The sequence below is a fragment of the Dermacentor variabilis genome, chromosome 2, assembly GCF_050947875.1.
Source record: "Dermacentor variabilis isolate Ectoservices chromosome 2, ASM5094787v1, whole genome shotgun sequence".
NCBI lineage: Eukaryota > Metazoa > Arthropoda > Arachnida > Ixodida > Ixodidae > Dermacentor > Dermacentor variabilis.
The window spans coordinates 21,409,274-21,425,752 of record NC_134569.1 but is presented as its reverse complement, the minus strand read 5'-3'; the positions used below and the strand labels follow the sequence as shown (position 1 = coordinate 21,425,752).

The 16,479-nt window shown below is 45.3% G+C and overlaps 1 protein-coding gene across 1 annotated transcript in view; it reads left to right on the top strand.

Annotated features, from left to right (window-relative positions):
• Positions 1–16,479, top strand: part of CalpC (calpain C) — a 99,156-nt gene that overhangs the window by 50,224 nt on the left and 32,453 nt on the right. Inside the window, exon 4 of the mRNA XM_075679882.1 lies at positions 5,215–5,473. Within this exon, the coding sequence (XP_075535997.1) occupies positions 5,215–5,473 (259 nt within the window). The remainder of the gene's footprint in view (positions 1–5,214; positions 5,474–16,479) is intronic.

Sequence of the window (16,479 nt, the reverse complement as noted above, 5' to 3'; positions counted from 1 at the left end):
CAGTAGCAGTGGTGTTGCAGCAGCCATGGGTTAGGCCTCAGTGCTTGGCCGGCAATTTCATGCGTACACTCGCGAGCCTACCTTTATGCATGCCTTAGGGATGTGCCATCATCATCATGATCATCATCAGCAGCAGCAGCCTATTTTATGTCCACTGCAGGACGAAGGCGTCTCCCTGCGATCTCCAATTACCCCTGTCCTGCGCCAACCGATTCCAACTAGCACCCGCAATTTTCCTAATTTCGTCGCACCACCTAGTGTTCTGCCATCCTCTACTGCGCTTCCCTTCTCTTGGTACCCATTCTGTCACCCTAATGGTCCAGCGGTTACCTAATCTGCGCATCACATGACCTGCCCAGCACCATTTCTTTCTTTTAATGTCAATTAGAATATCGTCTATACCCGTTTGCTCTCTAATTCAAACCGCTCTCTTTCTGTCTCTTTACGTTATGCCTAGCATTCTTCGTTCCATCGCTCTTTGCGCGGTCCTTACGTTCTCAAGCTTCTTTGTCAGTCTCCAAGTCTCTGCCCCATGACATCATGTCAGCCTAATACAGAAGGCTTTGAAACAAAAGTGCTCGCGCGTCACGCACGCGCGCACGCAAGCACTGCTGGCGAAGCTCGCAGTCACGTCTGCAGTTTACCTTGCTCCAAAGCATGATACATTTTGCACTATAGTGACATCAATCAGTACATTATCATATCAGCTCAGTAAGTTTTGTGCACTGACTGGGCCACTTTAGCAAAGGGTATGATATAGCCAAGAGCTTTTTTTCCGGATTGATCGCTGAAACACATAGCGCTGCACTGTAGTTCGCTTACAAAACGCCATCGCTGAACTGAACGGGAGCAGCCGGGCTGCACGCGCAACTGCAGCGCTGCCCAGACGCTCCGATCCTACCGAGAGTGGCTTACCGAGAACCTGATCTAGGTTGGCCCCTCCCCGCGAGTCGAGCGGAACGAAAAGCCGCCGATAGCGATCGCCAATAAACGCATCTCCCCGCACGATCCGCCAGCGAAGACCGCGACCACCGCGGGAACGTGAAGCCCTTGACTCCGGTCTTTAACTCTTCGAGTACTCCACGTGACGAGCTTGTTGGACCGTGGAATACCAGCATCTGCACACTTCAACCCCTGGAAGCGACTTCGTGCTGAAAGGGGAGCGTAGTGTTTCCTCGTCATAGTTACACTGTCGCGCGGCCAAGGAACAATGAAATTAACAAATAGTGGAGAAACTATAAAAAGGTATTGCGTGCTCGTCACTGTTTTCGTATTTGCACTTCGTGACTCTGGTTACAGAGGAGTCTGACTGTACAGCACCCCCGAGAAAGGATAGGCAGAAGACGTGAACACACGAAAGAAAAGAACGTGACGAGGATGAGCGCTTTCGCGAAAAAAGAAAGTGCGTGGTTGAAAAACCATCATTTGGCTAACGCTGCCTCGCAGCGCAAACGCGGGACGCTAGTCTAGCACGAAGTCGTTTAGATCGCATTTGTGATGCAAGGCTTTCAGAGATGCTATTCGAAGAAAGCGTCTGCGTAGCTTTCATCACTGCCTTTGTTGCGCTTGGCCGTCGTCCCACTTTGAGTTGTCTTTTTCGGACAGGCTAAAGCAGTCTACATTAGATGGATCTTTCTGTTCTTGTATAAGCCTCTCTTCTTTATATGTCCCTCTGTCTGTCTGCAGTGTGCAAGAGTGCATGTCTTTCTTTGCGGGATTACGAAAATCACCGAGGCGGTGCAAGTTTATGCAAACAATATTCAGTGCATACGGACTGGATAATGACCTCTTTCTTGTTTTCTAAATGGCTTTTCGCCAATAATCTATCAAAACAGGAAACATGAGTTTCCACTTTTTGCACTGTGTCACAAGAAAAGTTCTGTAACATTTCCCGTCATCTACGCAAAAGGTCGCGCAGCGGCAGGCACGATGCGTGCTCCCTCTAATAGAACTCAAAGAACACATTCCTTGTGGTTTCTTGAGCGCGACTCCAGAACACATTTCCTCTAAAAAAAAAAAGCGAAGTGCAAGAGCCATTGGACAAGAAGGTATCTGAATTCGCAAGTCAATGATGCCACCTCAAGGATAAAAATGTGCGCATAACTGCAGGCTATAAATTCGAAAAATAAACGGCTCTTTCATGAGAAAACCGCCATTAATCGCACCAAGTCTTTCTATTTTCACACAACCCTCCCGAACTTCATTTCTGAGGATCCTCAGGGCTTCCGGAACCTTATGAAAGGAAGTAAAACGCATGTGCAACAAATATCTTATAACGGTGCCGTAATAAGTAATCGTACGACTATTGCGCAGCATTTTAATCACTATATTCATAGTTTTTTTTAGCAAGCCTTCTGGGTCGTTATCTTTAACATTTCCCTCTCATTTCTCGAATGTGACGGATTTGATTACACATGAAGGCGTAGTTAACATGCTGCTTAGACTAAAAGCTACATCTTCACCGGGACCTGACGGCATTCCAGGCGCATTTCTTCGGCATTTCGCTGAAGCCCTGAGCAAGTTCCTTGCTGTAATATTTCAAACTTCTATTAAAACTGCATCCACACCTGGCGATTGGAAGATGGCACGTGTCGTTCCCGTCCTGTAGAAAGGTGACCCGCGTTCTTTGTCCAACTACCGCCCCACATCTATACTATGTTCTTTTTCCAAGTTCATAGAGCATATCGTGGCTAACATCATTTTAATATTTCTTCAGGAAAATAACATTTTGTCGCAATAGCAGCATGGCTTTAGGAAAGGGTTTTCCACAGTTACGCAGTATAGTCACCATATTTCACTTTCTTGCTTCCCTCATTGACAGGGCCGGCCAGGTAGACTTAATCTTCTTGGCCTTAAGCAAGGCTTTCGACCTTGTACCTCATGAAAAATTAATCGAGAAACTTTAGATTACAAAACTACCCGATTTTCTTGTCGCCTTGGTTTCAACGAATTTAAAACAGCGTAACCAATATGTACGTATAAACGGTGAAGATTCTTGCGCCTTTCCGGTCACATCTGGTGTCCTTCAGGGTAGTCTGCTTGGGCCGCTGCTATTTCTGTTATACTGTAACGACGTTGTCGATGTTATTAATGAACGTGTGCAGATTTTCATGTATACGTACGTATGACTGCATTATCTTCAATGAGATCCGGTCAGCTGATGATCAGGTTGTGCTAAACACGGCCCTCAACGAAATTCTCAGGTGGAGCAATAGATGGGGTACGAAACTAAACTTAGAAAAGAAAGTTCTACTACTCGTTACTATAAAACTCAATTAAGTTAAATTCTTTTCTTCTATGGGACCAGGACTAATTACAGAAGTAAACGAATCTATATATCTTGGTGTGAAACTAACAAGCAACTTAATCTGAAACACACACATTTCTAATACTTGCTCCTCTGCCTTACGTAAACATTGCTTGTTGCACCATAAACTAAAAGATGCACCAATCCAGGTTAAAAGACTAGCATACGAAACCTTTACAAGGCCTAAATTAGAATATCCGTGCATTGTCTCGGACCCGCATACTATCACTAACATAAGAGCACTTCAGAAAATCCAAAGGAAAGCTGTCCGTTTCATTATTTCGCAGTACAGTTGAATCGTTTCCGTCTCAGCACTAATGCAAACGAATTTAATCCCAACCCTTCAGTCCCGCTGCAAATTCTTTTCGTTTGAAACATTTATATTTGTTAATTAACCAGAAACTTGGATTAAATTCCTCACAGTACATAGCATTACCGACAACTAGACAAACCTGACATTGCCACTAACTCTTGTCCCGTATTTTGATAAGACTTATTCCAGCATTTTTCCTTTCTTCAGACAATCACGGATTGAAACTTTTTGCCGGCTTACTGTGTGGATTCTATTGACTTTATAAGTGACTATGTTGTTTAGTAAATATTAGTATTGTTACGAGTTATTTCGCACTGCTCATTTTGCTTAAATTTGGATGTTGCAATTTAACATCCATATATATATATATATATATATATATATATATATATATATATATATATATATATATATATATATATATATATATATATATAGAGAGAGAGAGAGAGAGAGAGATAAGGTGGCATTCTGCCCGCAGCGCAAATTGACGGGGGCCTGCTCCGGACCATAAGAGGCAAGAGCTGTTTTGAGTGAGCTCCTGAACAACACTTTGCGATGTGATGAAGGCGGTTTAATTCATCGATCTGGGACCTCGAAGAGGTGCGACGTAATGCAAACGCATTTCTTTCGCATGTGCCGCTAAATCGCCACTGAATTTTTATATAATCCTGTTTTAGCCACTGCGGGCATGCAATGTCATAATGGTATCTCTTTAAAGATAAGAGAAAAGGACTAACCAAAATTGGCCACGATTTCATCACCTCGTAAACACTCATTTGATACAAGGAATGACACGAAGAGCTGAGGGATTGAAGAAAAAAGTATCAGTTTCGACCAAAAGGCGAAGCACCGGTTGCGATCACAAATTAGTAGACAGCCATACGAAGTAAGGATAGTAGACTTATCGGCCGTATAAGCTTGTAAACATTCGCTCACTAACTAAATTAACAAGCGTGGTGTCAATGCGCACAGGCAAACATGAACACATCACACTCGATGACCGCGGACACTCGCTGTCAAAACGCTGGCCTGAGGAAGCGCCGCAGTGGCAGCGAGCGAAGTGACGTTTGTGCTGTCTATCGCTTCAACGCAAACTGAGCGGCGAGAACACAGCACACGCAAAGCGACGAGTCATCGGCCCACCTAGATTGTGCCCCCAAATCAGATCGCTTTCAATATAAAGACCTCGCGACCGCGCCATACGCAGTTGCTGCCAAAATACAACGCGAAGGAAGACGGCGCGTTTCTTTCCCGCTTTCCTCCCTTGGGCGCGCGAGATTGAGCCGCGATTGCCGGCCCACCCTTTTTCACTCGCACACACAGCGTAAGGCACGCGGCGACGGTGTTATCGCCCTTAGACTTCATACGAAACGTCACGGCGACAGCGACGGCAGAGATGCGCCCTGAGTGCCCATATAATTCCTATCGCAATAAAATGCCAGGGCTGATCTTCGAACGTCAAGCTTATCCCCTTGCTTATTTCATTTTGAGCTGGTTGTGCCTTAGTCGCGCTCTTCACGTGCTTTATACCACGAACCTGAAACAATTAACTAGCCTGCTTCTGAATTTGCTGTTTGTGCGAATCGTGCAGGCGACCGCTGGTTTGTGTCGTGCCTGGGAGTGCTTGCGACATGCCGAGGCCTGTTCTACCGCGTGGTTCCGGCGGACCAGGGCTTCGGCGAGGCGGACGAGTACGTGGGACTGTTCCGCTTCCGGCTTTGGTGGTGCGGAGACTGGAAGGAAGTGATCATCGATGACCGGCTACCCACCGTCAACGGGAAGCTTGTATTTGTCCAGTCCGGTCACGGCTCGCTCTTCTGGGCTGCATTGCTCGAAAAAGCATACGCAAAGTGAGTAACCGTAATTCACTTCGAGTTAGCCAAAGTGCCGGCCTCTTAAAATGTGACGCCCCACTCTAACCACTTCTGCCTGTGTTGACTGCGATTCTGCACCCCTGCGGATTTCGTTCTCTCATCGCATTAAGTACACAGGTTCTAACAATAAAATTCCTCGCTACTAGAGGCTTTTGTATAATTATAAGGCCACTTACACTTTAAGAAGCTACGAAGTGCTGGTGATGGAGCTGCTTTATGGGCCATGGCATCTTTCTACTTTATTAATACGTACTGGCAGAATTTTCCTCTTAACAATGTTTCATGAGCGTGAAGACGCATGTGAAGTGAGAAACAGGCGTCCAGAAGGAATTCTCTGGAAGAATGACAAGATGGTAGCAGACTCGTTCGGTGATGTATGTATTAAGCCCTAAAATACGCGGTAATTCACGAGATGATGCAACCTATAAACTGGGTGGACGGAAGAGAGCTGGCAACGACGATAGGAATATTCGTTAGACACCATAGGAAGTGCTATTAGCTCTGTCCTCTATACTCTAAAAGCTTTCCACGGGATTCTTGAGGACGCTCGTGCAATGACAGACTCAGTGGCTAACGTTTGAATCAAATAGGTTGGCTAACAAAGCAGTAATGTCGGTGGCCCATAAGTAACATCCCAACTCCTTAATCATAAGTCGTCACTCAGCTCTTGTCCGTTTTGTATACCGTCCATTGCGAAATAAAAAATAATAATAATAAAGATGGAAGAGAGAGAGAAGAGAAAGGAATTGCACAGTGAGCAGAATTGACTTAAGCCTGCGGGTTTCGTAAGCCCTTTCAGAGGGAAGGGAACTGTTCTAGTTCCGACTCAGATAGCCACTCTAAAGATAATCGTGCGTCTCCCAGTGCAACGGCGATGTCAACTCACGAAAAGACGTGCGCTGTGCAACGAGCACGGAAGGGGACGAACCTCTTGCTTCCCGAAAGGTGCCTCAGCGGCTGACTATGCATCCTCCGTGTTGGCGCACAATTTACAACCCTCGCGAGACACAAAGAGCGAAAGAAAGCGAGTTAGCAGGAAGGAAGGAAGGAAGGAAGGAAGGAAGGAAGGAAGGGTGCGCAGCCGAGCATGGTACAAAGAAGCGCCATCCAAAGAGCTGGGCTCTCTTCAAAGGACTCCTGGGCACGCGACGTGAGGGGCTACCACGCCCCGCATTCTGCTCACCGAGAAGAGAAAGCCCCCCGAGTGTGCGTACATGTGTATGTGTACGAGTATGAAATACAAAACATGAACGCTCGGCCAGAGGGAGTCTGCGTATGTATGCGCGACTTCAAGCAAGGGCGCGTCTGAAGTGCAGGCGTGTCTGTTGAAAGGAAACGCCGGCCTCGGCTTTGTTCCGGTCCGTCATCTTGCGCCCCCACCGCAGGACGACGGGAGGTGTACGCCCGCAGACGCTCTCTCCTTGCCCTTTCACAAGAAGTGCCGTCACTCCGGAATGAAGACGAGCTGGAGATAACTGTACCGTACGACAGGAAGCAAAGGATGAAAGTTATGTTAGGAGTTTACCAGTTGGCACAGGATCATCGTTTCAACTTCAATGGGAACGACAATCTTCGCCATATACCATAGCATCTTGTTGCTTGACGTCTGCAGGAGAGAGAGAGAAAAAGAGGAGGGGCAGCAAGATCAATCAGACGCGCTTTCAGTTTACTTCCTTACGCAGGGGAAAGGCGTTAAGAGATGAAAAGAGGGTAATGAAGGAGAGAAAGAACTGAAGGCATGCTGCGTCCGGAGGTCTGCAGCTTACGTTGATTCAGTAAGGCGTCTGAATAGTGGAGCTTCTCATACTCGCCTCAGTGACGCCACCTTTAATTTGTTTTAAATTATAAATGCAGAAAATGGCAAGCTAGGCCTCTCGAGGGCTAGCTATATCAAAATTCTCCAAAAACATCTCGTACAAGAATAGCGAAGAAAAATACAACTAAGAAGCAAGAAAAAGAAAGATTGTAGGTGTTGAGGCTAGTATAGTAACGTCCTCCCCTACGATGTTTCAAAACCATGCGGAAAACGACGAGGATGCTGTGTTGTTCGTCGCGTGCGAAGCCTTTGTCGTTGGGCTTTTTACCCTCGGGTGTCTGACTTCAACCGAATATAAGTGAAATGCGAGGCACGGTCCGGATATCGACGGCAGCTGTTGTCCAAAATTGTGTATGCACCTGAACTGCGTTATAAATCCAAAGCTTACATGTATGGCTGAATTGATCCCACGAACCATGAATATATATATATATATATATATATATATATATATATATATATATATATATATATATATATATATATATATATATATATATATATATATATATATATATATATATATATATATATATTGCGTTTGTACCACCTGTGACATCATTCAACTTTGAAACAGCTAAGCGCGAGCGTTCGCGTCTTCGTCGTCGCAGGAGTGGTTGACCTAACCAAAGTGGAGTGAAAGCACCGCATTTATCTGTGGTATATGGTGCTCCTACGTAGAATCCCCATCTCGATGTACCTTGAAACAGCATTGGCCGTGATTCGCGCGCAACGACGGCCATAGGTTGGTCTTGACCAGACATTGTGTATCTGCCACTGCGTGTGCTTATGCACATTGCACGTGTCATTTCACGTATCATCCATATAAAGGGGAACAGAATGCTAGGCATAGGACAAACCGAGCCCCTCGAGTGTCTGTTAAGAAATGTCTCTCTCTAGATCGTTTGGCCCGAGATCCTCAGGCAGTGCTAGCATTGGTACTCGACTAGATTGATCTGCAGCAATCTATAACTAGCGTCAACAAAAGCGCGCGCTATGTATACGGTAACCGCGTGCTTTGGCTACATTTCAGTGCCACAGTACGCACGATTTGTTGCTTAGCCAGCTTACTTGGCTTTTTAGCTAAAAAGGACAATTTGCTACGATTTTTTTTTCGAGAACCGGATATGTATTTTTTTTTAATTATCGCGCGATTGAGGCGGAGCTAAAGAAAGACAAAAAAGAAGAAGCTGGCATAATAAGAGCACCACGAAAGTATACAAGCGAAATCAAGTGCGGAAACGTGCACTGCAGAACGCTGTATCCTTTCTACCTGAGGACTTGCAGATATCGAAAACCGCCAAGCGACTGTTTGAGAGCATGCGCCACAGACGGCGGAGCGTAGCTTCGAAAGCGAAGCCCGTGGGGCGGGTGGGTGACTCCCGGCTGCGCCCTCGAGCGTCGCACGGCGGTCGCTATCCGGCCGCGAAGGGGCGGACTTCGCGCACGAAAAGAGGAAGCGCGATGCGCGTCGGCCAGGGGCAGAGCGCGGTCGGCCGGGCGCTCTCCGCGCTGTGTCGCACGCCGCGCCGGATCCAGGAACGCGGTCGAAAAAAGGGACTCGACCTGTCTGGCGAGTGTCTCTGGCACGCCTCGGCACGACACGTGCGTCCGCCGTACCGGGTCTAGGCTTTCGACAATCCTGTACACAACAACAACAACAAAAAAACATGCATATACCGTTACCCTTAAGGGGTAAGATCGAATTGTACAAGAAGAAAAATGTTTTCTTTTTTTCAGCTTTCTGGCGACTATGCATGATGATAGCTACACGAGACGACATGAAAGCTGGGTGAAAAGAAATTTAATAGGTATAGTTGTCGAACCCTCGCGTCAGATGTTTCAGCGAAAAGGCGTGGTCAGAATTAATACACAGTTTTTACAGCGAAGCTGTGTATAGCTACCTTGCAGCGGTGGTCAATGTCCTTCCGTCTACGCGTCGTGTCGACACGAAAAAATGTTAGTTTCCAGTATCTCGCGAATGGCCTGTAACTCTCAGTCTAGTGTAGATAGCCTGAAAAAATATATACTGAAATTGGCCGCTAAGGCGGCTCTATCATTAGGCCGAGTTTCATCTACTTTTCTTAATTACTTAGTTCCCAGTGAAGTTGTAGATATTGTGCAATTCCCGTCTGCCATGCGGCGGTACTTGCCCGCGTCACTACTTCATAAAAGAATAAGAATAAGCCACTCGCCAGTAAAAAAGATGTAGTCGTCTGTGTCCTTAAATAATAATAATAATAATAATAATAATAATAATAATAATAATAATAATAATAATAATAATAATAATAATAATAATACCTATATATACATAGATGCGTCGATTGAGGTCATACACACCACAGTTTCGCTGCTCGTCCTTCTTCACAGATTGGAAGGGCTGATGAATTTTTAGGACGATTTCTCTCATCGCAGGTATAGCAAGCTGGATGTCGTGCGGAGTAAGAACAGATTACTACCTTAGATGCAAGGGTATTAGTCATGGGAAATACCGAAATGTTTTAACTTTGTACACCGTACGCGAACAGCACTTCTGCAGTTATTCTGTCAGCAGTAGGGAGCAAATTAGGCCTATAAATCTCGCAATGTATAATTACTGATAAATGTTAATCAGTATTTGTGCAGTTCCTGCGCTTAAAAAAGTACCTTATTAATTTGAAGCCAATTGTTATTCGATCTGCCAAGTTGGAAAAGTTTTTCTTGACCGTTTGCGAAAAACATAAATATAATACATCCGCAAAGTTCCTGCTGCTATTGCGCTGAGCGCTCTCACAAGGATTCTTACGTAAGAAAAACTTTCGCGCTCTACAAAAAGTGTGCAGAGCCAGACCACCCTCTCCACAGCAGCTCGTAGGGTTATATACGCGATCTAAGCAATCTGCCTTTCGTTAACAGCCGTTCTCTTCTTTCTGAGGCCTTGCGCTCGTAATAATAATAATATTTGGGGTTTTACGTGCTAAAACCACTTTCTGATTATGAGGCACGCCGTAGTGGAGGACTCCGGAAATTTTGACCACCTGGGGTTCTTTAACGTGCACCTAAATCTAAGCACACGGGTGCTTTCGCATTTCGCCCCATCGAAATGCGGCCGCCGTGGGTCTTGCGCTCGTGTTAATACTCTTCAGTGTTGCTCAACGGCTGCAGCGTTTGCAGAGGCCAACCAGTCCCGACGTACGCGCCTAGTTATCGGCTCTATCAGATTGCGTATTTGCTATGCTTACACGATGCCCAGCCTTGACTTGCTTGCCAGCGCAGATGCTACGAATTGCAATTTATCGTTTTTCTTTTTTTGAGGTCGTCGACGTTATTTTCTAGCAAACCATGCAACCGACCATTATCCTTATTATGCCGCTCCCAGCTATGTCAGCTGTGCCTTTAGAAAGAAGGTCATATGGCTGGTCCCTGCCTCTGAAGCAAATTATTTTAGATTTTTGCACGATGAGATTTCACGGCCATTTTCCCCGATGTCTATTTTATTCTACAAGATGCACGAGTGATTGCTGTCCGATATCAAATAGTCTAATTCACCTATACGTACACTCTCGACAAAAAGCACCGCACTGTTTTTCGCTGGTCGCCAGGTCACTGTGAAATTGTTGGTACAATGACATCGCTGACATAGCCGTCCTATCCGCCCGCCACAGAACAGTCGCGATCCTTACGTTGAGAGTGGATACGGTAAAGGAACCTTGCTGGTTTGCACGTAAAACCTTTAGGTAATAAAACCGCCGTGTTTATCGCGGCTGTGTTTATGCTTATAAATGCCCTCAAAGTTGAAGTATCAGGGGCGGAATTCACTCGGTGACCTTACGAACAAATTATGGCGTAAGAAAAATCTTACGAAAAAAGCGTAGTCACAAAGCTAATACTGTTGGTAAGATCAGAAAGCTTGCGATACCCCCCGCTCCAAAGACAAGCGCTGTAGCCGAAACAAGAAAGGCGTGTATGTAATGGTAGCACAGCTGCGAACTTCAGTACTTGCGCCAATAGTAAGCGTAAGTCGATTCACAAAGGCTAAACAGCCGTCGCAGCTGCCGACGTAAGAATTTTTTACGATAGAAGGGTAGCAGTCTTACGAAGATGTGTATCTGCTCCGCTCGAGCTGACGCGAGTAAGCGATGGAGCGCGCTGTTGCGGCCGATCGGCCAAAGGCCACAACTCATAGCCAAGAATGGCGCGTGCTTATATCTTTGTGGCGCGCTCTAATTTGTCATCTCAAACTGCTCTGAGCAGTTTTAGTGCATAATCTCATTGGGCGTGCGCTGCTGTGAGAGGCAGTAACATTAATTGTGTGCTGCGAACTTCTGCTTCTGTCTGATAGGTTGTGTTTATTTATGCTTGCAATAGCCTGATTTTTCATACTCGTCATGGCACTCTATTTTTATTTTTTTATTTCGTGATTCATCATTAGTACAGAAGGAGGTCCCGGAGTTACAAGAACTGTCAGGGGGACCTCCTATTAGTAATATAACATTGCATGAATTAATACATTTTGGCAACATTTCGCGTTAATTTCGTCAATACCAGCCGATGAAGTTAGCTTCAAAGATTTTATTAGTCTACAAATGCCATCAGGTTCAAACGTGATGACGGGCATGAGAGGATATTAAGGGTTAGGGAAATAAGGAAGATTGCCTTCAGATTATTTTGTAAAAACTGAACAGAATGTTGAATTAAGTGTTGTTGCAAGTTCAGTATCAGGGATAAGGACGCCATTTTGGTCAAGTATTTTTATCGATTTCTTTGGGCATGGATTGACGACCTTCCAGAATTGACGAGGCTTATTACGTAGCATATCAAGAAGTGAGGTTGAAAAGAATGATCGCTTAGTTTTGTTAGCTTGTGACTGAAACATTTTGTCAATGCAGCGGCACTTTTCCCATACGCGTGACATGTTAGATTGCTTGGCGATACGATAAAGCCTTTTCTTTTTATTGTTCAGAAGTTTTAATGCGTTATTAAACCAAGGGGATGGGGGCCGTTCAGTTACAGTGATGGTAGGAATATGGGCTTTCGTCAGTTCTTGCATTTTGGATTTAAACATTAACCAGTTATCTTCAACGGAACGACAAGTGAACGTTTCAAGAAAGGAGTAACTGAACTGAGTTAACTTTTCATTGAACGCGACATAATCCCCTCTGTCGTAGAGCGTTATGATCTTTCTTATTTTGGGGGATATGCTATATGAAATTGATAAGTAGCGTGAATTACAGCATGGTCACTAAGCCCGGGCAAAAATGTTATCTCAGAAAAGTTGTCGGGATGCGTGGCAAACAAGAGGTCGAGCAAGCTGGACAATTGATTTATGTGCCATGTTGGATTGAAGATGAGCTGAGATAAGCCAAACGTAAGACGCGTGTCAAGAAATTCACTTTCTGCATTGCGCTTCGATAATGTTTGCGCTATGTCAGACCATACTATTGTTGGAAAGTTGAAATCGCCGAACAGAATGATCGGCGCGTTAGGAAAATAATGTGCCAGAGTGCAAAGTGCCTCATGGAAGCATGCAACAAAGCTTGAATCGGCATCAGGAGGACGGTAACAAGATCCGAATATTAAGGGCGGGTGAGAATTTTTAGTGCACACAAACAGTATTTCCAATGGAGAGGAGATATCAATTTTGAAACAATGAAGGTTGCGGTTAGTGGCTATTAACACTCCTCCTCCTCGCCTCACATCACGATCGCAACGGAATATATCGAAGTCGGTTAAGGCAATCTGAATTTCGGTGTTAATGGTTGTGTTTAACCAAGTTTCCGTTAGAATAAAAACGTTGCTATCTATGGTGGAAATAAGGTTAGAAACCGAGTCGAGCTTTGGCAGAATGCTTCTAATGTTGGTATATAAAATCGAAAGAAGGCATTTTCTTTGTTGTTCACCAGGATCATTCTTTAGCTATGATGGTCGTTGGATTACTTTGTCCGTAGAATGATCGTGTACATAGGTGGAGCTGCCCATTATTAACCTGTTGTGACGAAGCTTATAATTTTTGCCTTGAGGTTTTGCAAATGCAACAAGTTTTTTGCGTGCGAGCCGCGTGTTTGGTGAATTGTCTGGTGATACACTGAAATCAGTATCTTTCAGTTTACCCGAGTTTGCCAGAATGCGCTCTTTAACTTTGAAGTGCGCGAACTTGGCCATTATAGGTCTTGTTTTGTTTACATCAAAAGAGCCAATCCTGTGAGCGCGTTCAATGTCAACTGGCTGCAAATCAACGTTGAGCTTCGTTTTGCAGAGTTCAATCACCATACCCTCGACTTTCTTCCAAGTTTCTTCCGGGTTGTCGGTTATGCCATAAAATAGAAGATTTGATCTGCGGGCATTGTCTTCGTAGACATCCATTTTTGACGAAAATTGGGAAAGCTTATCTGCGTTTTCGTTTGCGACAGCTTCAACGTCATCTAACTTTTCTTTCAGTGCGGGAACGGACGAACAATCCTGCTCAAATTTTAGGAGGCGGTTCCGAATTTCTTCAAACGCTTTGTCGTTTTGCGACAACTTGGCGTGGATATGTTTTATTTCATTAAGTAACGATGACTGTCTTGACTTCAGTTCTTCAAGCGCGGTCATTATTTCGCCAACTGCTTCATTACCAATTGTTTGACTGTATGCAGAACGAAGAGTAGGCCCTGGGTTTAGTTCGACATCGCCCGACAGAACTAACAGCGATAGAACAACCTCGGCACAGTCATATGCAATGGATAAACAAAAGCGTGGGCTCGGCAACGCTAAGAGTGCAGGGTAGCGAGTACGGGGGGCGTGTAAAGAAAAGCAATTCGTTACCTGCATGGCAAAAAGTCGATGAGGTAGAGCGAAGCCCATCGCAGTTGCGTTGCCGAGCCCACTGAGGAGCAGTTCGAGCGCGCCACGCATTTTATCATCTTCGCTTGATGCTGTTGGCGATCTGTTGGCTTGTGATCCAAGAGGCCCGTCCGGTGCGCAGACTGGATGCTCTGAAGAACACACTACAGGACTGCTGTGCAAGGGCGCGGGCAATCGTTCTGCTGGTGACGGATCAGACGGGAGAGGGGGTAAGTCCAAGGGAAATGAACGGTGAATTCTTGGTACTTCGGGTCCGGTTAAGGCGTAGGTAGATGAAAAACAGGCCAGGGCAAGGTTGACTACCTGCACGGCAAAAAGGCGATGAGTTAGAGCGAAACCCATCGCAGTTGCGTTGCCGAGCCCAGTCATATATTGCCGAGCCCACTCATATTGAGGTCATATGAGCTATATACTGTGCAGATTTCTTTTTTTTTCATTTCTGTAATTGGGTATCGAAACAGAGGGGTTTAGACGCTGTGTAATATGGTAGTGGCGGTGACGTTGCTACAGGCGGTGTTAGCCTGGCAGACCTGGCGGGCAGCTGCTCCGCCTGAGCGTCTTCTTTTGCGCCAAATGTGCCACCATCTGTCCATCAGTCCCATGCCTCGCCGAAATGTGAGAACACGTGGCGATTCCACTGCCATTATTTCGATGGCGGTGTGGTGAGCGGGCGAGCGTGGTCGCACTTGTCGGCGCTGTAGCGCATACGCCCGGAAAAGGAAGCGGTCGAATTGGGGCGCGTACTGACCTGCCGTAAGAATATAGCCGCAACCACAACCACAGACGCTTGATGCGCGATCATGCTATCAGTTGACCGCGCTTCCTTCATTTCTTGCCGTTTAAACCGAGCTTTGCTTTCTCCTCGCTCTCGTACGACGCCGTAACTTAATTGTACTTCCACTTCGGTTGCACACTGAAATTAGCGTAAGAGCGTTTTGACTAAGAAATTGCGTACGAACAGTGCAACTTAGTGAATTCCGCCCCAGTTTAATAAGCTCGCTTTGCTATAACCACGCAAACGCTACTTGCACAGGTGGTTTGTACGCACCGGTGAACGTCATTTTCCCGAACAAGTAGAGTCAGCAAATAGATAACTAAAAAATTTTGTAAATAATTAACGCTGTCTTAGTGCTGAGGCTCCTGCCTCTGAATGCAAAGCTAGTGTATGCTGAGTATCAAATTTGATTATGAATACCGCCGAATGAAAGTACTCTATAAGAATAAAACAAAATGAAATGCTCTGCGAATATAATCGTCTTCAAGCTGGTAACATAAACACATAGCGTATTAGCGAAATTAAGAAAGGAACACAGTTTTATTAATTATGTATTTGTTGACTCTACTTAATCACGAAAATTGTGCCTACCAAAGCGCATAAACCACCTGTTCGAGCAACATTTGTGCACCTTGCATGGCGTTTTTGTTAAACGCATACTGAAAAAATGCACATAGTCTCGTCTTGAGCGCGGTTTTGACCATTTCGATTGCCATATGCTTGAGAAAAAAAAATAAAGAAACGCAGCTTCGACGAACCTTTTGGCATGTCTTCTGACTACGTATTTAATAAGGCAAACTGGGAGGTGCAGACATGAATTCTACTATGCTTGTAAGTAGTCTTGGTTTTATGCCACGTTTTTTATACATTGTAGTAATAAATGTCTGCAGTTCATCGCGTTATTCATTACTTGTTGTGTTATTTATTGCTGTTCGTTGCGGCATAAAAGGGGCCGCGGAGCAGATGGACAGTAAAATGTCAATTAAATGAAACGAAAATTACGGTCAGCGGCCAGCGACCTTTTGTTCCCCGTGACGGCTAAACGACGCGCCTTCTTCCACAGCCGTGTCGGCATCTCCACGACGGCGGCAGAAAGAGGGCCGCGTGTTGGCGGTCAAACTTTTAACCTCGGTGACCTTGCCCGGCCTATTTGCGCCTATGGACGGCCGCTCTTCCGCACCGCGGGTTTAAATTTAAGAACTGCGTGGCCCTAACTCCGCTTTCTGCCGGTTTCCTGCCTTTTGTTTCGCCGACCGCCCGGTCGACCACCCACACTCACGACCGCTTTAGCGCTGATGAAATCTCTCTGGAATGCTTTCTCCGACTTTCCTGCTACCGCTGACCGCAGGATCGTTGGTTGCCTGGTGGAGTGACACCTTCGAAAGGGGGCAGGGTGAAAGCCTTGTTAACTCGGTCTTTTTTTCGCCCGTCACTGGCTCACTGTGGTATAGACACGCATATATATATATATATATATATATATATATATATATATATATATATATATATATATATATATATATATATATATATATATATATATATATATATATATATATATATATA